The sequence below is a fragment of the Calidris pugnax genome, unplaced genomic scaffold (assembly GCF_001431845.1).
Source record: "Calidris pugnax isolate Ruff unplaced genomic scaffold, ASM143184v1 scaffold187, whole genome shotgun sequence".
In the NCBI taxonomy this organism is placed as follows: Eukaryota; Metazoa; Chordata; class Aves; order Charadriiformes; family Scolopacidae; genus Calidris; species Calidris pugnax.
Genome location: NW_015090969.1, coordinates 678,673 through 698,566, shown reverse-complemented (window position 1 = coordinate 698,566; position 19,894 = coordinate 678,673). Strand labels below are relative to the sequence as shown.

The 19,894-nt window shown below is 40.5% G+C and overlaps 1 protein-coding gene across 1 annotated transcript in view; it reads right to left on the bottom strand.

Annotated features, from left to right (window-relative positions):
- Positions 1-19,894, bottom strand: part of MAP2K5 (mitogen-activated protein kinase kinase 5) — a 135,464-nt gene that overhangs the window by 86,249 nt on the left and 29,321 nt on the right. The window contains exon 9 of the mRNA XM_014952762.1: positions 5,925-5,964. Within this exon, the coding sequence (XP_014808248.1) occupies positions 5,925-5,964 (40 nt within the window). The remainder of the gene's footprint in view (positions 1-5,924; positions 5,965-19,894) is intronic.

Here is a 19,894-nt window from a genome sequence, read left to right as displayed (position 1 = left end):
GGGTTTAATATTTTTCCTAGAACTTTTTTTTTTTTTTTTTTTTTTTTTTTTTTTTTTTTTTTTTTTTTTTTTTAAAAAAAAAAAAAAAAAAAAAAAAAGATCTATGTGTATTAGTTATCCTTATGTGAGAAAAGGAAAGGGAGGAATAGTTGGCGAGAACATCTGAACAGAGCCATGAGCAAAGGAAGGAAATGGAAATGAAAGGACAGACTTATTCACTTTTAAAAGAAGTCAGCTGTAAGTAAAGTAAGTTAAACAGCCAAATTCATTCATGAAATGTCCTAAGGTTTGTCATTTAACCATTTGACCAAGAGCAGAGTCAGAAGTTGAAGACAAGCACCACATGGAACACCAAGAGCAGATCAGTAAACTCAAGAGATGCTGCTTGTTCCCCCAAAGTGCCATCACCTCCTGCTTGGTACAGCCTCCTCCTCCTCCTCTTCCTCTGCTCAGCACCAATTCTTCCCACTACAGAGATGTCTTACAAAGAAGCCCAGAAGGTTGTGACCCCACCAGGCCTTGGTGAACGGGCTGATGTTAACATTAAGGGCTACGCACTGCACTATTGAAAGTATCTCTGGATGTCTCAGTGGAGCCCTAAAAGAGAATCTCTAACCATCCCCTCTTACCTTTTCAGTTTCTTTAATATTTACCCCCTATTTTATATCATCCTAACGTTGTACGAAACATGGAAACCTGTTAAATATAGAGGAAAAAATGCAGCTGGTGGCAGCTGGTGCAGATGCTTAGGTAAGCATCACCAAAGCATCCCTCAAAACAACTACAACCAACCTGGCTTTGAGCGCTCAGCCGCTCCAACCAGCCACTCACCATCATGCTCTTCTCCTGCTTCCTCCATCCATGCCCTCTTTTTTCACCATTTTGGGCCAGGCTGCTAACCAGGACTAAAGCACCAAGTGCTGCAGTGAAGGTGGGGCGTAGTGACTAGTTTATAAAGTTTTCAGGATTTTCAAGACAGACCCTCTTACGAAGGATGGTGTTTCCCACAAAACCAGCACAGAAAGTCAATTTTATCAGACAATTCCTTGCCGTGATTATTTGAAGACTTGCACACTCAATTATTAAGTACTACTATACAAACCAAAATGGACTTCAAATGCATTTAGCCGGGCTCAGTCTGCTACCACACAATATTTTACAGTTTAATACTTTAAGCTAAAGGGAAACAAAATCTAGTCAGTTTGCAGAATTAGCAGAATAGATATAATAGGCTGCACGTACTGCTGACGAAACAAAATACAGAGAGCCCATTTCCAAACACAGGCATTCTACAGTATCAAAATCTGTCTGAAAGAAAAAACGATAACCTGTTTCTATCAAGAGTTTGCTTTAGGGTTATTTATAAAAGCTGTCACTAAACTAAATTGTAAGTGTAATACAGGGCTGCCAAGAAACGTTTAACACACTTGTCTAGATCAATAATCATTTGCCAACAATACTCACATTTTTCCAGCGTGAAAAAACTTAAAAATAATTTGCTGGAATACCATCAGTTTTACCCACTGAATATTAACAGAATTTAATCTTGTCAACAGTATAAAATTAAAATTTTACCTCACTAAATTCTGCTCACAGGAAGAAATTTCCCTGCCTGGATCCCAGGGAAGGCTCCACGGCCCTGCCCGATGACTAGTTAGCATGATCAGCGTCAAATACATCACCGACATCCAATCAACCAAGACCCGCCAACGAAGAAAGGTCTCCGGCTCATTTGCATTAACTATAATTACATACAGACCCTGCATTCTAATAGTGAGATAACCTGGAGAAGCAGAGCTCCCCTGTTTACAAGGGCTGAGGATAGTACAGGGCAGAGCACACACAGAAACGTACCGCAACGGTACAGTAAGTGAACATCACCATCAAATTAGTTAGGAGAGACCACCAGCTCACTTTCTCTAGATAACTATCATAAAGAAGTGTTTTTTCCATCTGAACACATGTAGTTTGTGTGACATAACACTGGAGAGACTCTCATCCCATGTAAAGGCTGGAGGAACCTTCTGGTATTTACAGCATTGAAATGGGGGCAGAAAGAGGGGGGAAAAAAATAATATCTATACAGCACTGCCTTAATCTGCACTTGTAATCTTCACGGTCATCCTCCTTTTGCATGAAATTTCTAAGTATATTTAGAAAATGAAGTTTAAATCGGTGAAACAACTTTAAGAATATGTGAGCTGACAGTGCTAAATATGGGCTGGAGCAGCGTCAAAGCAAGAGAAAAATCCACACAACCCCTCCCCAAACAGGTAAGAAAATGAGATGGAACAGAAGACAAAGGGCACCTTTGGAAAGAACTCTGTACCAAAAATCACTGTTATTTTACCACTGTTATTATATTTTATATAACTCTGTTATTTTGCCAGAATAATTGAGAGCAGAAAAGCAAAACCCAATTAATCCGGCATAAAATAGCACGTGCTGTTCAACCCTCATGGGAACAGAGTTTCTTAACAGGTTTGTATCAGAAGTTACAAGAAAAGTCTGATGAGCAGAGGAGGTTGGGGGGGTCCCCAGTCAGCCCTGCCCACCAAGGGGTACCCAGCCTGGGGGATGCAGATGAACACCACCAGTTAGAGATGGGGCACAGGGTCTGGTCACTGATCTCCAGAACTTGCCCCAATTTCAAAACTAGCTGAAATGGTGCCTCAAAGGTAGAGCTGGAGAAACATCCTAGAGAAGAGGGGCATTAAAATTTTTTTAAAATATAATTTAAATGACACAGCAGACCTCTGGGATTCAGCAAGGGGCTCCAAGGACTCCTGCACATCTTCCTCATCAAGTTCCTGCCTAAAATACAGCAATCTTGGGATCCCTTAACACGCTTGTAACGTACATGAACTCAACATACCCCATGTTTCAAGCAAAAAGGGTTAATTTTTAAAAGAGGAATACCTGAGCATATTTCCTCTGCTCTCCACTACACCTCCAGGACAAATAAGGATGAGTTGTCAAGTTAAATACAAGCAGTCAAGTGACTGAATTATAATTTACTCTGTGCTCAATTTAAATTAGTGTGAGGCTATTAAAATATACAGTATAAATACGGCAATTCATCACAAGCTGTCATGGATGACTTCATCTATTTGCTGGAGTGGCATACGTTCCACTAAAGGGAATGAGAGCAAAATCACAGGTCAAATTAAGCTGCTATTCTGTTTTAATTCACTTATTTAATCCGTGGCGACATAATTGTCTTTTACAGTATGTACAACTCAAAGGAAATTTGGGAGTATTATAGTCAGTATACAAATGATTAATCAAATGGTCCATTTAAATGCTAGCTTAAGAGCAGGAGAAACTAAAAGGGGTTGGGGAACGGCAATCAGCCAGTGTACGCTCAAATTTCTCATTCGGATTTTTCCCTCTAATTAGAAAAAAGTTACCTTTGAAAAAAAATCTATTAAATCCTCTGCATGTTGTCTAGCTGTAAAGTTTATATAAAATATGCAAGGTCATTAACATAGGTATTAGCATTGGTTTGTTTTCCTGTTCAATGTATTTCCAAGATTATCTACCAGCTGAAAGCATTTTAATCAACAGGTTTTCAGGACGTTATCTTGTCCTATCAAATCCGCGTATTATCATCAACAAAAAAGCCCCCCAGAACAGAGAACTCTGCTTTCCCAGATCCATCCAGCGACGTTCCCATTAGCGTGGTAATCCCCTGTCAAAACACTTGATCCGTGTGATGATCCTGTCAAACGCCAGCGTTACCATCCTCTTTTTATTGCTGGTGATGCTGAGCCAGAGACACGTCAAGTAATTTTCTTAATAACGCAAGTCAGCACGACCGCGGTCGTAGCAGGTTCCCTGACCTCCAGCTTGGGAGCATGTTATTTTAAGCTATGGTAACACACACGTGTTGATGTAATCTTTCTTCCAAAATCATACTGAAAAAAAACAACGTAACGGAGAGTGACAAGACCACCACAAGTAATAGCTACAAGAGAATCCAGTTTCCCGCATCTTCAGGATGCCGATTATCCACGAGGACTAATCAAACCTGTGGACTCTAAGGGAAACTCGGAGGTGAAATTGCTGGGAGAAAAGGCTTTTTTGCCACAGGGAGGTGATTTCAATTAACCTTGCAAAGGGTGAACTCATTTCTCCTCCTGCCTGTGGGAGTTTTCTCCTGCTCCACCTCCTCCCCAGGCCGGTTCCGAGGGCACCCCTGGCCCCACGGAGCTGCTGGCGAGCGGCGGTGCCAGCGCCGAGCAGAACCGGCAGAGAAGATGCTCTCTGCAGAGCTGGAAAAAGATTACCTGAGGAAGCAGTGTAGCAGGTACCAGGGAAAAGCAGCATCATTACACAGCCCCATATTTAATCTTCTGCACTTTTGTACCTACTAAACCTCAAAATTCCTGTCTTCACTGCTCATGACAGGTTTCGGAATGACAGATGCACCTGAGGAAGCAGTGTAGCAGGTACCAGGGAAAAGCAGCATCATTACACAGCCCCATATTTAATCTTCTGCACTTTTGTACCTACTAAACCTCAAAATTCCTGTCTTCACTGCTCATGACAGGTTTAGGAATGACAGATGCCACTTGAAAGGACTTTCAAAATCACTTTTTCAGAAACTTTTTCAAGTGATATTTGTATTCCATGTAATTAGAAGTTATTTGTAATTTCCGTATTTTCCACATGTAGAGAGTCATTTCCAATCCAGCAGTAACCACTGGCTTTTCTTCAATTCATTGGAAAGTCAAAAGCATTTCTCCTACTGGAGTGAAGGGATTTATGTGATCCTTGGCAGAGCTGAAACATGGGCAGAACCTCCTTTGCATAAACTATATCTACTGGAACCACAAGACAATCTGTGCCCAAATCTGAAAGTTTCCCATAGATGTAAATAATGCCTGGTAAATATAAATACTTCATTTGAAGCCTTAGTACAATCCTACATCTTTAAATTCTTTTTAACACCAATTCCACTTGCAGCAACCAGCTCCCATCACTCCTCTTGCCCTCCTCTTCCACCCCCACATCCTTTCAGTTTAACCCAGTTATACCAGTATTTAATGATTAAATAAAGAAAAGAAATGAGTCAAAAAGGCCATTTTACAGTTTTCTAAGTAGTTATTCCATAAATTATATTTTTACTATACCTTTTTTTAGATCCCAAACTATTAATTGGAATTGCATGAATGCAACAGTTAATTTGTTTTGCAGAATTCTCTACTGCTTTGAGTTTTAACAAAATCGCCAATTTTTTTTTTTTAAAGTTTGAAATATTAAAAAGAGTTTATTTCACAATTTTTGTATAGATAATAATAACTTAATTTAAAAATTTAATTTAACAAATTACATACAAGAGTCAGTATACTGTTGTCGGAGTTGCACTATTAGTTTACCCCAGTCTTAACTGAACTTCAGGTAAGACTGGCATTTATCTGAGCCCACTACAGGACACAGCTTCATGGCAAAAAACTCTTAACAAGTTAAAAAAAAATAAGCCAGATCAGTTGGATAAAAAAAATAATCAGGGGGTAAAGAGACACTACAATAAACAAACCTGTTAAAAACCTGTTAAACCCACAAAATTTCCCTGTTAAACCTAAAAAATCTTCTAGGAAAACAGAATATTATCCCAAAGAAAACAGGGAAATTCTCTTTATTTAAAAACGAGGTTGCAGAGACCTCCCTGAAACCCCCCGAGATGACGTGGTGGTACCAACACCCGGTGCCAAAGCAGTTCCTGGGGGGCAAAACCTGGATTCTGGGAACTCATTTGGAATGACTAGATTTATTGAGTGGAGTTTTCCTGTATAAACAATGCAGACTTTAATGCTATAAAATAAATTGAGATCTAACAATCAGAGGGAAGGGAAGGAAACCAAGGTCAAGAAAGAATAGAGAGAAAGAAAGAGAGAAAGAAAATTACTGTAATATCTTACCTTTACTGCTAGTATTTTTCCACTAGGGACATGATATGCCCTGCATGAGGGAAAAAATTAAATAACTTGAGATCACATAAAATTACCTCTATACATATGTGCAACATGTATACACTAATTTCACAGAAAAATGACTTGCAGCTAATACGTTCTACATTAAACCAATTTTATATAGCATTTCTAAAGAAAGACTGATGAAAACGATTGATCAAAGGAATATACTTACAATGAAACCATTTAGCAGGTTTTAACATCTGCATGTTTTGTATAAAATCTACACATTGAAGACTTGTGTACGGTGTTAGCAGCAAACTTACAAGTAGGAATTTATCCACTTTCCCATTTGCTTTTAATGCAATAAAATTATGGTATATCCATTATTCAGAATCTTCATGTAAAACCAGGTTTATCACACAAGTTTGCCAATCCTAAGGGTATTTTCAGTGGTAAGACAGTGAGATACACAGCTGTATCGATTAAAGGGAAGTAAAACAGGTAATGACCGATTCTTTACCATAACCTAAGGACCCACAGCAAATATTAGTGAAATGAACTTTCTGCATTTGTATTTAGTATTAGAGTGTGCATAGAAGGTTAAAAAACATTATTGTTAATGCTCACATGTACCCAAAATAATTTTCCACAGTATTTCCAGAGCAGTTTGTCTTAATTTCTGAAGACAAATATTTATAATTGGCTATTTAACAATGACGTGTATTCCTAACGATGAAAATTGTAAGAAAATAAAAAGGTAAGGAAAAAAATGCCTACTAAAATTCCGATGTAATTTTGCATAAAAACAAAACCATTAAAGGTTTTCCTCTTCACTAGTTTTATTGTCTCATACTGATTTATGACACTATGCACAGCAATGTCATATATGTGGCACTAACTTTAAAGAATTATAATGTTTTACCACTATCTACCTCTAGCAATTATTACTGAAGAAGAAAGGCTTTAATAGTTTGGTTTTTTTTCATGCAAAACCATACATAGCACAAGGCGAGACCGTTGTTTAATCTTATTTATAACCCTGAGCGCTTATATAATTTCCGTTAATAGCTTGGAAGTTTCTAAAAACTTCATCTTAATTTAATAACTCCTGGATAAACATTTACGTAACCGAAGTGGCAGGAGCTTTTAGGAAGAAACCGGGTTTAAAAAGGCACACCAAAAATCAGTGTTATTTAATACCAGTCCAACAAAATCATCAGAGGAAGCTCTGGGAAACGGGTGGCCGAATGTGTATCAAAGAATCCAAGGGGGGAAAGGGACTCTGCTGTAACTATGGATGAATCAACGGTGGCAAAACATTATGGACTTAAGATCAGCAGAAATGATAAGAAAATGAACAGGTTGAGATAGGATGCTTAACGTCTGTTAGCTTAATATGGACTGTGCCGGTCAGTTTGGCAACTTAATTAGCTTGTCAAGAAAGCTGATCTTTTTTCCATAAGAGAGATCTCCTGTTTCCAAGTGAATTAAAAGGGAAGACTTGATTATTTAATTATGATGCACGCTAATTCATCCGTGGAAGTTTGGGTTAAATTTCCAGCAGAGGGCAGATACCTGGTTTGGTTTACAGAGCACTGACAGTACCAATTTAACATTTAATTATCGCTGAGAATTGGATCACAAAGGGGATACCATGCCCATGGGTAGAGTGTGTCCAGTGGCTCTGCAAATGCCCGTTACCTGGGAGGAAAGGAATTTGTTTACTCCAGGCTGATCCGGCATCTCCATTGTCCTGACCTTCCTCAACACAATAACTGTAAAGTGATTAATGAAGGTTGAATAGGAGCTTTGGTTACACCAAAAGACAACCCTACACCTCCGTAGTGTTTTAATTAACAGCTAACACTCCAAATTAGTCTGTAGTTGCTACAGTAATTACCCGTTCCAATGAGTGTGTAGGGAAAACGTTTTTTTTGTTAGATATTATGTAGAACTGTAAGTTGGAATTGATCATTTTGGTTACAGTCAGCACTGCTAAAGCCTGAAGATTTAGAACCTTTATGTTGCTTCAGAAGGATGCACTAAAAAAATCCCACCGACTAATGTGCACAGCATGAAGAAAAACACACTTTTTGTGCATACTGCACCTCTCACTAAGTCTGCGGATGTCTACCAGGAGATTAAACTAATATTCAGACTCTAGAAGTGATGTGAAGTCTCATCTCAAGGGTCAGCTCTCACAGATTTCAGTGTCACCTCCAAAAGTGAGCAAACATCATCGTAGAACCAGATCATTAGATGAGGCAAAGTTGCAAAAATGCAGAAGGTTCCTCAGAAAAGCTCTACATTTCAGTGAACACACACTTTAAAATCTTCCAGGATGGGAAGGAAACGATGTCGCCTAATAAACAGTTACAACAGCAGCTCTTCTTGCCAGGAAGGCATTTGAGCAGTGCCTAACAGTAAAGACAAGTGGATGTTAAAGACGAGTGAAAACAGTTGCTAAATCGCTGCTGAAGTACTTAAAGACAAATGTAAAGAGCAGAAATTAAATGCATTGAAATGCAAAATATGCAAGGAAAACGCTGGTTTGATGTTTTGCAAAATTTAATTCCTTGCAGAAACCAGCTCTGGGAAAACAAGTTCATTTTTTCTGCTCTTTTTTGTTGGGGTTTGGTTTTGGTTTGATTTTGACCCACTGCAAAAGCCGTAACGGAGGTTTGAGAAGAGGCGGCTATAAATCATTTCTCATTAAAGAGAAATTGAAGAGACACTGAGAGCCAACCCCTGCAATGAGAAGTTTAAAAAGTCAGTTTGAGCACTTAATGCCCATGTCAACTATTAAATATATAAAAGTTCTTACTTAAGTTTTGTTGCAATTTGCCAACTGCAGGAAGCTGGTTTGGGGGTGCATTTCCCTGTCCCTCCCTGCCTTTTAGTTAAACCTGGAATTTCTAGGACAAATGCCATGGCGCAGACTGGTCTTTTTACTCCCTGGAGAGAAAACTCCTAAACAGATATTGAGACAAATTAAGAATATATTTTTCTGCAGGGTCTGATCTAGATCCCAGGTTAGTTGGAGAATTGCATCTACCACAAGTTTGATGTTTTATTATGTTAAGTGCAAACTAATGGAAATGCCATGAGATTAATAACAACTTTTTCCACTACTGAAAATAGTTTTTAGGTACATACTGAAAAATATCGAAACAGTATTTTTAGTAGAAAAATAAACACAACAGCAATTGGATAAATCGTTTGGAGCCCAATTTCTGCACATGAAGTGTAATTATAGCATGCAGCACCCAAATAATTTTTAATTTTATTTTAAAATAGACAGTTGTTAGCTATTGCAGCCACAGCATTTTATGGCTGAGGATAATGATCAAAGTTATTTAAAAAAAAAAAAAAAAAGAAAAAAGCAGAGTTCAGTGACATCTTCAAAGCAAAGAGTAAAGGCTAGTGGTTGAAAATTGCATTTTAGTGGAGGATGCAGCTGACATCTCCTTTGGGAAGGTTGTCCCAGGGAACACGTACAGCATGAGATGTGAAGAGGGTGGCTTAAAGCTGCTCCGTGTTGTGTAAGGAAAGGACAGGCAGACTCCAACCACCGCCTATTTCAAAACATTCCCACCGGGGAAAAGAAATTTAAATCTCTCCCTTCACATTCCCACTAGAGTTCATTATTCTGAGCCCCCTACATCCATTACAACGAACAGCTTCTAAGCAAGACTGGCACAGTCGTGTCAAATATTTTATTAACCTTGACTATTAACCATATCCCCAGACATTTAAAGCCCTGAAGGGACCCGTGTGAGCCAAGTCCTTTAGCATAACTTTGTCTCCTCTACTCTGAAAATTAAGAGAGCCCCTCGGGGAGGGCTGCAAAGGAGCTCGCCCAGCTGCCTGGCAAGAGCTGGGTTATACTGGGGAATGAGATGGTGTGAGCAAGGGTGCGCGCTCTGCTCCAACAAAGCCCTCCAGCTAAGCTGGAAAAAAAACTTCTGCTGGACTGCAGAGTACGGCGTCTGCATCCCCTGTGTTCCAGAAAATCAAAATCAATATCATGGAAAACTAGAATAGGGCTTTGGGGGAACTGCCAGCTCCTCGGCATCGCTCTCCCCCCCCCCATATACAAGATGTGTTTCTACAGGAAAGCAAATTAAAAACTGAAAGTGTCAGAAGCAGCTGGCTTCTGTTTTAAAAAGAAAAGGAAGAAAAAGGTAACTGAGTTTCACGTTGCCTTTGTTCTTCCCGAGGTCTACTGCAAAGATAACCAGAGGAGAAAAGTAAGATGTTTTTGCTTAATCCTCTTTATGGAATAAGCCATACCCCATCCTAATATTTAATGCTAAAAAATTCATGCACCGAATATAGCAAGTTTCTACTCAGTTTAAAAGTAAAACAAACAAAACCAACCAAACAGAACATGCACAAGCTCCTTAATAAATAGCTTAGATGCCAAACAAAAAATTTCTCCCTCTTTCAACTTGCTAAGACTCACAATTTTATATTCTCCCTGTGAGAAATTTTACCTAAAAGCACAGTGGGGAGCCGCATTGCTCGCTGTGATTGTGGTATAATTTCTTCCAGGGCAAGCAAAGAATTAACTTTAGATTTCAACATGCAGGCACTCAAAAGAAACAGCAACTTTCAATTTGTTTTCTTATTTTCAGTTGTAAAGCATTTGCCTACACATGGTCACATCAGAAGCACGGACTTAGTGCACAAAGATCCCTGAGCTTTCGTAAACACCTTTCCCTAACATGTGCAATAACTTCTACTACAAACTAAGTTTACAGGTATCTGAGAACTCAGAATAAATGCAGCCTCTTCATTAAAATTATTATGTCATCCTGGTGCAAAAAGAGCTGCAGAAGATCCTGCTTCCCATCTGTTCTCTCCTGGACACCAGGATATATTTTTCTATTTTTCCCCCCAATAGCCATGGAAACAATTTCTAATCAATAAGATATTCCTTGGCAAGACCAAATGATTCAAGGGAAAGCCATGACCTGTCTGCTATGCCAATGAGTCAGCCCCTTCCCTCCCTAGAAATATAACTAGCATCAGCAAATATGACAAAATGATGTAGTGACAGCACCGTTCCATTAGCGACGGGACTGCAGGACGCAGGGACGCGACGCTCCCCTCTGGTCGAGGGACCAGAGAAACTTATGGCTGATGCCACAAACTCGGATCTGCTGCAGCTTTACTGGCTCACACAAAGCGTTGGTGTGTTCATTCTGCTAAACACTGCTGTCAGGAGATGGAAGTGTGGCTGAAAGGGACCTCTGCACACCTTCTAATCCAACCTCCCTCCTGAAGTGGGACCGCAGTTCAGCCGTGGCTTCGTCCAGCTCTGTGCTAAAAGCCCCAAGGATGGAGATCCCCCCCTGCCTCCCTCATGCCCTGTGGAAGTGCTGAACCACCTTATTTGAGAAGATATTTCTCCTTATGTCCAATATGGACTTCCCAAGGTGGGAACCTGAGACCACAAAGTTAAAAATAAAGATAAATATTTCAGGATCTCTATCTCTTCTGCTTCACATCTTGGTGTATGTACATGGTATAGTGGTATATATAGCATATATATATATATATATATCATATATGCATGCTTCACACCTTGGTATAGTGCTTAGAGACATAGTTTAGTAATGGGGGGGAGGGTTTGTACGTTTGGTTTTTTTTTTTTTAATCAGAGTTAGGTTGATGGTTGGACTAGATGATCTTAAAGGTCCCTTCCAACCTCAACTATTCTATGATTCTATTCCACGTGTTCAATACACGCATTTGTTAAAAACATCAAGACATCACCTCACTCGACGAGAATCGCAAACCCCGTCCCATTTCCCCAGCTCACCCGTAGCACTGCACTGGTGGGACTGCAGAAGAAGTCCTCCAGACGTCCTCCTCGCTCGACACACACAATAACATGCACAAGAGGTCTCTGGGAGTCAGGCAGAGTATTTCCTAACTGCAATGAAGCTACACATGGAAACCCTAGGCTTCTTATTTGAGTTAAAAAGTTAACACAAAAGGCTACGGCTGTAGCAAGCAGCACCTTCAGATGTAAGGGCACCGAACGAAGTCAAACTGAACATTTTCCTGCTCTATGAGAAATAACCCAGAGCAAAATGTCTGTGTCAGTGTCGCACAAGATGAATACAATTCTCTAAGTGCTATGCAATGCAGAATGACACGCCAGTCACCAGCTGCAAACTATATGCAGCAAATCACCCGCAGATTTGGTTTACTGTTAATTTTTTCCCTTTTTTTCCTCCCCTCTTTTTTCCCCTAGTACTGCCACTGTCTGTCGCGCTCCTGGAGAGACTCTGCCAGTCTAATGACAGAATTGTCACGTCCTCAGATGGCCATCTAAAGAAACAGATTCAAATTGTTTCTAGGAAATAAACACTTTGACAGTTGTTGCCTTCTGCAATAGACAAACACATTAGCCTGACTCTCTGGCTGTTAAAACAGGAAATCCAAAGTGCACAGCAGTTGTAAAAAGGAGCTTTTATGGGGACTGTGCTAGTTCAAACAGCAATCTACGCCAACCTCTCCTCTATCTAAAATCCCATTACAGATGCTTGAGTACTGATTGCAAAATGATTTGTTGTTAAACTAGAAAAACAAACAAAAAAAATACTTGTATCTAAATTTTAAAGTTTTCAAAAGAGCAAAATTGGCACTAGAAGCTGCACAAAGAAAATGCCGAGTAGCAAAATGTCTCACGTAACCCATCTCTGTGGGAAAGAGGGGGTTTTGGCATCCAAGCCTAAGCACAGCAGAATGAACCCCTCACCTCCTCTACACTGTAACCTACCACTATTCCCATCTGTTACTACTTCCATTAGTCTTCCTTCTCCTCTGCAGCCAAATATCCAGGGTCACCCTTTGAAAACTGGGCTACAAGTCTTTCACCTTGTAGCCATCCCATTGTGATTCCATGCTCATTCCTTGGAGAGACCTGTACAGACAGAAAGGACTACAGATGGAGACAGCTTTGCTGTGACACTGCTTGAGGAGGCCATGGTGCCACCACCACCAATTCCAGGCCACACGCTACCCCAGGACCAACCCGGATCAGATGCAGACACAGTAATGGATTTCAGCTGCTGGCTTTAAACGAGCTGAAAGGACAAAAGGCAGCAGAGCAGTCACAAGCTCAGACTGACAGGGACAGGCATTATCTGACACAGCATAAAGCCTGCCAGTACGAAGTAAACCCATCACAATTTTTGGAAGAAATGTGAAGCAACTAAGTGAGCCCCAAAGTACGTCACATCCCATGGTGACAGCAATTTCCATACTTACACCTCTCCATAAAGGAACCTAAAGCTGGATTTTCTGTATTATCAAACCATTTGTTCACAAGAGATGTGTTCAGGACACTCAGAGCATAACAACTATTAAGGAAAACCAGAGCTGTTCAGAAATTCAGTAACGGCCAGTAGTAGACAAGAGAACTGTGCCAAGAAGCAAAAGTGTTCTAGATATTCACTGCAATATCCAAGAGAGAGTTTTCTTCTAATCCTGGTACAGTTTCAAGTAGAAGGTTTGCTCTTCCCAGGAGAGGTTTGAGAGCATGAACACCATCAGGTTGGTTATACTCCTCAGTCACTACAGGATTGCGCTGAGATCCCGCCATGAAGAGCAACATGCTAGAAACAATTAATTTTTGCATTGCTCCTCTTGTACCACTCCCCACCATCATCATTCAAACAGCTGGGGTGATGTACAGGGAAGGTGGTCACACATCGGAGCTGGGTTTGGCTGCCTGATCCTTAGGGTGCTCAGTGGATATCTGAGCAGCTAAGTTTTACCATTTTGAATAAGGATTTCCAAAGAATCCGGGGTGAAAAGAAATGGAAAAATCAATGTCCCATCATCATTCAAACAGCTGGGGTGATGTATGGGGAAGGTGGTCACACATCAGACCTGGGTTTGGCTGCCTGATCCTTAGGGTGATCAGTGGATATCTGAGCAGTTAAGTTTTACCATTTTGAATAAGGATTTCCAAAGAATCCGGGGTGAAAAGAAATGGAAAAATCAATGTCAACCTCACTGGTGGTGTTACACCCACTGCTCTTCACAGGGACATCACAGATGAAGGAGAGAGTCTGTAACACAACACTGGCAGGATCCTTAGGGTGCTCAGTGGATATCTGAGCAGCTAAGTTTTACCATTTTGAATAAGGATTTCCAAAGAATCCGGGGTGAAAAGAAATGGAAAAATCAATGTCAACCTCACTGGTGGTGTTACACCCACTGCCCTTCACAGGGACATCAGAGATTAAGGAGAGAGTCTGTAACACAACACTGTCAACATAATGGCAAAAAAGGATTCCTACATAATACACGTTCTTCTCCCTTATCATCTCACATTCATCTCTATGAGCAAAAGCATTATTTAAAACACAACTCTGTGTTAGGGAAGAGTCTACAAGCTTGGCATAGCTTGGCTGTGGCCAATTCTCCACCAATTCTCTACTATGCAGAGTGTTATTTGTAACCAAGAAACAGATGATATTGCCCACCTCGGGGCGAGCAGCACTCAACACACCACCCCACTCGTTGGTAACAAGAACAAATTCACATTTTCAGGATTACTATTCACTTAATCTTCCAAGCCATGGGCATACAATGCCACCAAAACAACTTTAATTTAAGAATCATCCAGTTTCTAATTAAACAGCCATAGGCAGCTGGCTGGATACATTTTAATCAGTTTCAATAACCTATTGATTGTATACTGAAGCTTAAAAATTAAAAGTAAAAAGATGAGCGGGGAATTGTCCCATCTCAGAACAACAGTAGAACCCTCTGTAAATAACTCCTCCTTTAACCATCAGCTAAATGAACACTTCAATACTGCAGTACAAAGTCTTCTGCAAAATTACTTTAACTAACAAGCAGAAATTTATCAGCTTCAGCCAAAATCAATGCTGAAATCAATTTGAACACTGGTTGTGTCTAAAGGGGCTCATTGGCAATTTAGGGAAATTACACCATGTAAATGCCTGTGCTTTAATTGAACAGTTTCATCAACTAGGCTGTGATTGCTGTCCATTCATTTATTTACTTTCACTGCAGCTACCATTCTGCAAAGGAATGGGTTTTGTCAGACTTGAAGGAGGTACTTTATCTTCATTTTATGCACTTTTGTGCATAACAGATTTTATGAGGCAGGCAAGCCATAGCCGGGGTCAAAAGAAACAAGTGAACAGCAATCACTGGTCAGTCTTGTTTAAACTACAATGATAATATGCAGAAATTTGGTGGGGTATTTCTAACTTCGTTTCAAGCTATTATTGTTCCAATGCTTTCCAGTGTGACTGAAAATAAAACAAAACAAGAGAAACAATAAATGAATGTAGTCTGGAAAGGAAATAAAGGAAAATGCCTCCAGAATTGCAACACAAGAACGCAGGGAAATGCCATTTTCAGACTTCATGTGGCCCCGGACTTGTTTTAACACCAAAGAAAATATTGAACCTGCCTGTATTTCCTTTTTTCAGAGCTGCACCAAGCACCAGGCTGGGACCAGCAACGTGTATAAACATCATGAAAACCTCCCTTGGAGAGCACACCACCAGTGGAGCCACTGGGTCACTGGTGCTGGGATCCCGCGGAGATTGGCTCCGATCCTGCTTCTGTGGCTGCTTTGCTACCTTGGGAAAACCACTGCCCCTTCTGTCCCCGTTTACCCTCTGCCACGTGCAGAGGATGACACCAGCCTCCTCTGCAAAAGGGCCAAAATAACCTGTGAATGAAAGGATTTTAAAGAGGGGCAAAATTATTGTTATTGTATTGAATATTCATACAGAAAAACCAGAAAGGAACGAACAGAGGAGAACAACAGCTCTGCTTAGATGCAGACTGGCATTTAGAAATTTGAGGTGCGTGATGGTCACCACTTTTGAAGAACAAACTGGGACTATAGAGACCCTCTGGAGGGAGCTCCTTCATGACAGCACCAGTGTTGTGCAGTAAGAGCCAAGGGACAAACCAGGAGCCACCCTTGCTGAGCCAAAGCTCCTCAAGGCAATGATAAACCTTGGCCACCATCATTCCAGCCAACGGAGCTCAAGCACCTCCACCTCCCCACCTCTCAAACACAGCTAAACCTCCCTCGGCTTCCTCGCTGCAGAACTGACACCACTTTTCCCTGCTAATGCCAGAGGATCAGCAACACACAGTTTGCAGCCTGTCTTGCAAGAGACAGCAACTTCCCAGCTGTCTTGCCATGCGCTACGTTTAGCGCGCTAATGGGGCACCCCAAGGTTGGTGGAGATAAGAGAATAAAGAAACGGGCAGATGCTGGAACGTACGACTCAACCCAACAGCAAAATCGCTCGAGTAAATTGCTCAAACAAATTAAGCTTCTGCATTTATCCGTATTATCCCCAGCTCTACAACTCTTCTGGGCGGTACAACATCAACAGCCTCTTCTCTCCCAATTACTCAACTTAAAGTGAAGCCGTCTGGTTTAACAGCATTTTGCAAAGATAAGAACCGATTCTCCCTCTCCTTCCCTCTCTCCCCAATACTAAGTAACTTCACAAATTAATTACGGCATCATTGGGACTTTACGTTTATTTCAGTAGCGTTATAGCCTGCTGCTGCTGAAGGCTCCTCTAACAGAACCCCAAGATTTACAAACCATACACAACCCACGTTTTAAAGAAATCCCGGGCACACAGAAGACTGTACCACCCCCTAAACAGAGCTCCTCGAATGTCTCGCTTCTCATTAGCTACAACTGCAAAGCAAAAACTAGAAAACATGAAATAAGAGAAAAATATTCTTTTTGCTTTGCGTAAATGAAGGAAATAGTGGTAATTTAGATATGTCACGTGAGCAAGACTTCACAGAGTAATTATTTGCCAGCGATAAATACCTTTACTTAATAATATTTAGGTTCAAAGTATACACAACTAAGGATTTTAGGTATAAATAATTTGATGTAGCTCCTCCTGAGACTGGCCAGCCGAGTGTATACATCCCATTACCAATCAAAATGTTAACCTTCTTTCATTGAAATGGAGACTTATCAAAACAGTCTCTCTCCACGCTCAGCAGCCAGCGATGGAGCTAAAAGATGCAGCACAGAAGCACATACTCTAGAGGTCTTTTAGACCTACCAGTGAATGATTTTTTTCCAAAAAAGCCCAAATTTAAGTAAATACCACAGAGGTACCAAATACAGATGTTTTCTTGTGCTGTGAAGCAGCCCAAACTGCATTCTCCATCTTACCAGCTTCTATAAAATAGTTCATAAAAAATGAGAAAGTCTGTTGCAGAGCTGGAAGGTCACATCTCCCAGTACAACAGTCTGAGGGCTGGCAGGGAAGGTGCAAATCTCCACAAAGTAATGGCAGCTGAGAGTTTCCAAAAATTCACAGAATTGGACTCACAATACTCCACACAAAGTGGAAATCCCAGTTAATGACAAAACTACCTATAACTGGGAAAGAGAAGAGAAAGCCACCAGGGGACTTTCAGTGTTTGTTACCACAGGGTTCATCACTTGATAATCTTCATTCAGGGCAGGGTACATGCTGCCCACCACGCACCAGTGGGAGAATTCTTGCTTTCTGATTGATTGTATAATCAAAGATACTTTTTGAATAAACGGTTTGAGATTATTTATATGTTCTCACATATTTTTGAAAATACAAGCAACCAGAAAGAAAGAATAATTAACTGGTTTTGCCCTATCTAACTCTATAGCTGTTATCATTCCTTAATTAAGAAAATAGAGTATCAAAAGGTAGGGGAAAAGTATGATGTCAAACACCTATAAAATCCCTTCTTCTTTTCAGAACAGGAAAAACATTTAGATTCAGCAAGTTCTCACTAGAAATATTGCTATAAAGTATTGATTTTTTTACCAGACTCAATTGACTGAAAAGTTGTTTGTATAGCAATATTGGCCAAACCAATATACTGGAACAATTTTGCTACACACAGTAATCAAGTGTATTTCTAAAGTATAATTATACTGTCATAAAAATAAAGCTAAGATACCTCTTCTCCAAGCAATAAAACAGCTGCAGCTGTAAAGAACCCAAATAAATGAAATACATTTTCTAACTAAACATAGCGTCTTCCAAAGAGAACAAAACCACCTCCCCTCTCCCCCCTTAAGCCAAGGTTAGCATGAAAAGTGATCAATACCTCAATCTCAATAAACTATTTCAATAGTAGTTAATTCACGTGGAAGGAGAGGCTGAAAATTTTTGCTCAGCGACCTGCGACACGCTCTCTTGTTTGCTGAATGCCGATAATATATCATTGCCATAATGGATATGACTTAGTATAAAGAGCTAGAAAAGAAAGGAAAGAAGATGCCACATAGACACGCTCGTTCTTTACGTTCAGATCAATACTACACACAGCTCCTTCTGAACAAACCCGCAGCCCGGAATGCTGGAAGAGGGAAATAGCCCAACGTTCGCAATTAATTTTATTTGACAAATGCTCATTGATTTACTGGAATAAAATATATGTGGGCTGTTATCTCTGACTAGTGCAATCCAGCTACCTGTAAGTATTCCATTTTGCAATTTCGTATTGGCTCGTGTAGCACAGATGCTCCTTTGGGGAGGGAGAAGAGGCTCCCTTTTAGGAAAGGGGGATTGTTTCAAGGCAGGAAGGTCTGTCTGTGCTTTGTCCAAAGCCTGTCACCACGGCACGGTAACGGCCAACTCCCTGTGACAATGGCAACTGGCAACTCTTCAGGGATGAAAGAGTGAATTGGTACAACTCTTCCATCCAACGCACCAAAAAACCAAACTCGGGAACATCCAAGCAGCCAGTTTTGGGAGAAAACCACATTTCATAGTTATATCCTACTATTATTTACATTGCAAAGAAAGTCAAACTTCAGGAATGTGTAAAACATCCACATATAAAAATAGTGCACATTCCCTGGGGTAGTGCAAAGTGACACCTGGACTGGAGGAAACACTGTGGAGCCACAACAACCGCTAATTTAAAATATGAACGCAATAAAAAGGAGAAAGAAAGGTAGAAATATTTCCTTGAGACAAAAGAGGGTTCCTGTTTTCACAGGTAAGATTTTTTTCCTTTCCCAAATTGCAGGCAAATGCAACACTCGACCACTTAAGGAAGCAAATCACAGCATCAGCCCCCACAAAGCAGCAAGTCGATGCAGAAGTGCCAGAAGTATTATGCGCTCCCTCCCGTGCCATTATCCTCTGTGCCTCGAGTGTTCACATCTCCCGTCCCTCATCACTCCTGCAGACTCGTACTAAGGTAGCATTCACCACAACAGAAAAAGATTTTGGTAAAAATATCAAACAAAAAGCAGTTGTGTAACTATACTGCCTTTCAGAAATACAAAAAAGAAGTCCAAAAGTGCAAGTTTGGCTTTACATAGCATTTTAACCAAATTTCCCATGTGAATGTTACGAAATGTGAAATATATACTAAAGCACGTGGCAGCGTTATAAAAGAATGAGATATTTTTATACCACCTTCTGCACCTAAAAGCACTCTACCACTGTATGGGCTGAGCACACATGGAATAGAGCTGTTCCTGGGGAGCAAGGCAGACACAAACTGACAAACAGACAGGAAGTTCAGCAGACCCTTGGTGCAAAAATGTTAGCAAAGCACACAACGCCTTGGTTCACATTCCCTAGACTAAGCCACTGTTAGACACAGGATGAAGGTGAGAAACTTTTGGCATGACCTGGTATGGACACTCTTACGCTGCTCATGATTTCACATTGCTAGCTACTGGTTTCAGCTCCTTCTCTAAAGAAAACCTTGGTTCACATTCCCTAGACTAAGCCACTGTTAGACACAGGATGAAGGTGAGAAACTTTTGGCATGACCTGGTATGGACACTCTTACGCTGCTCATGATTTCACATTGCTAGCTACTGGTTTCAGCTCCTTCTCTAAAGAAAATGACCCAGAACTGGGTAACAACACACACATGTGGAGTCCCTCACTTTTGCCTTGGTTCACATTCCC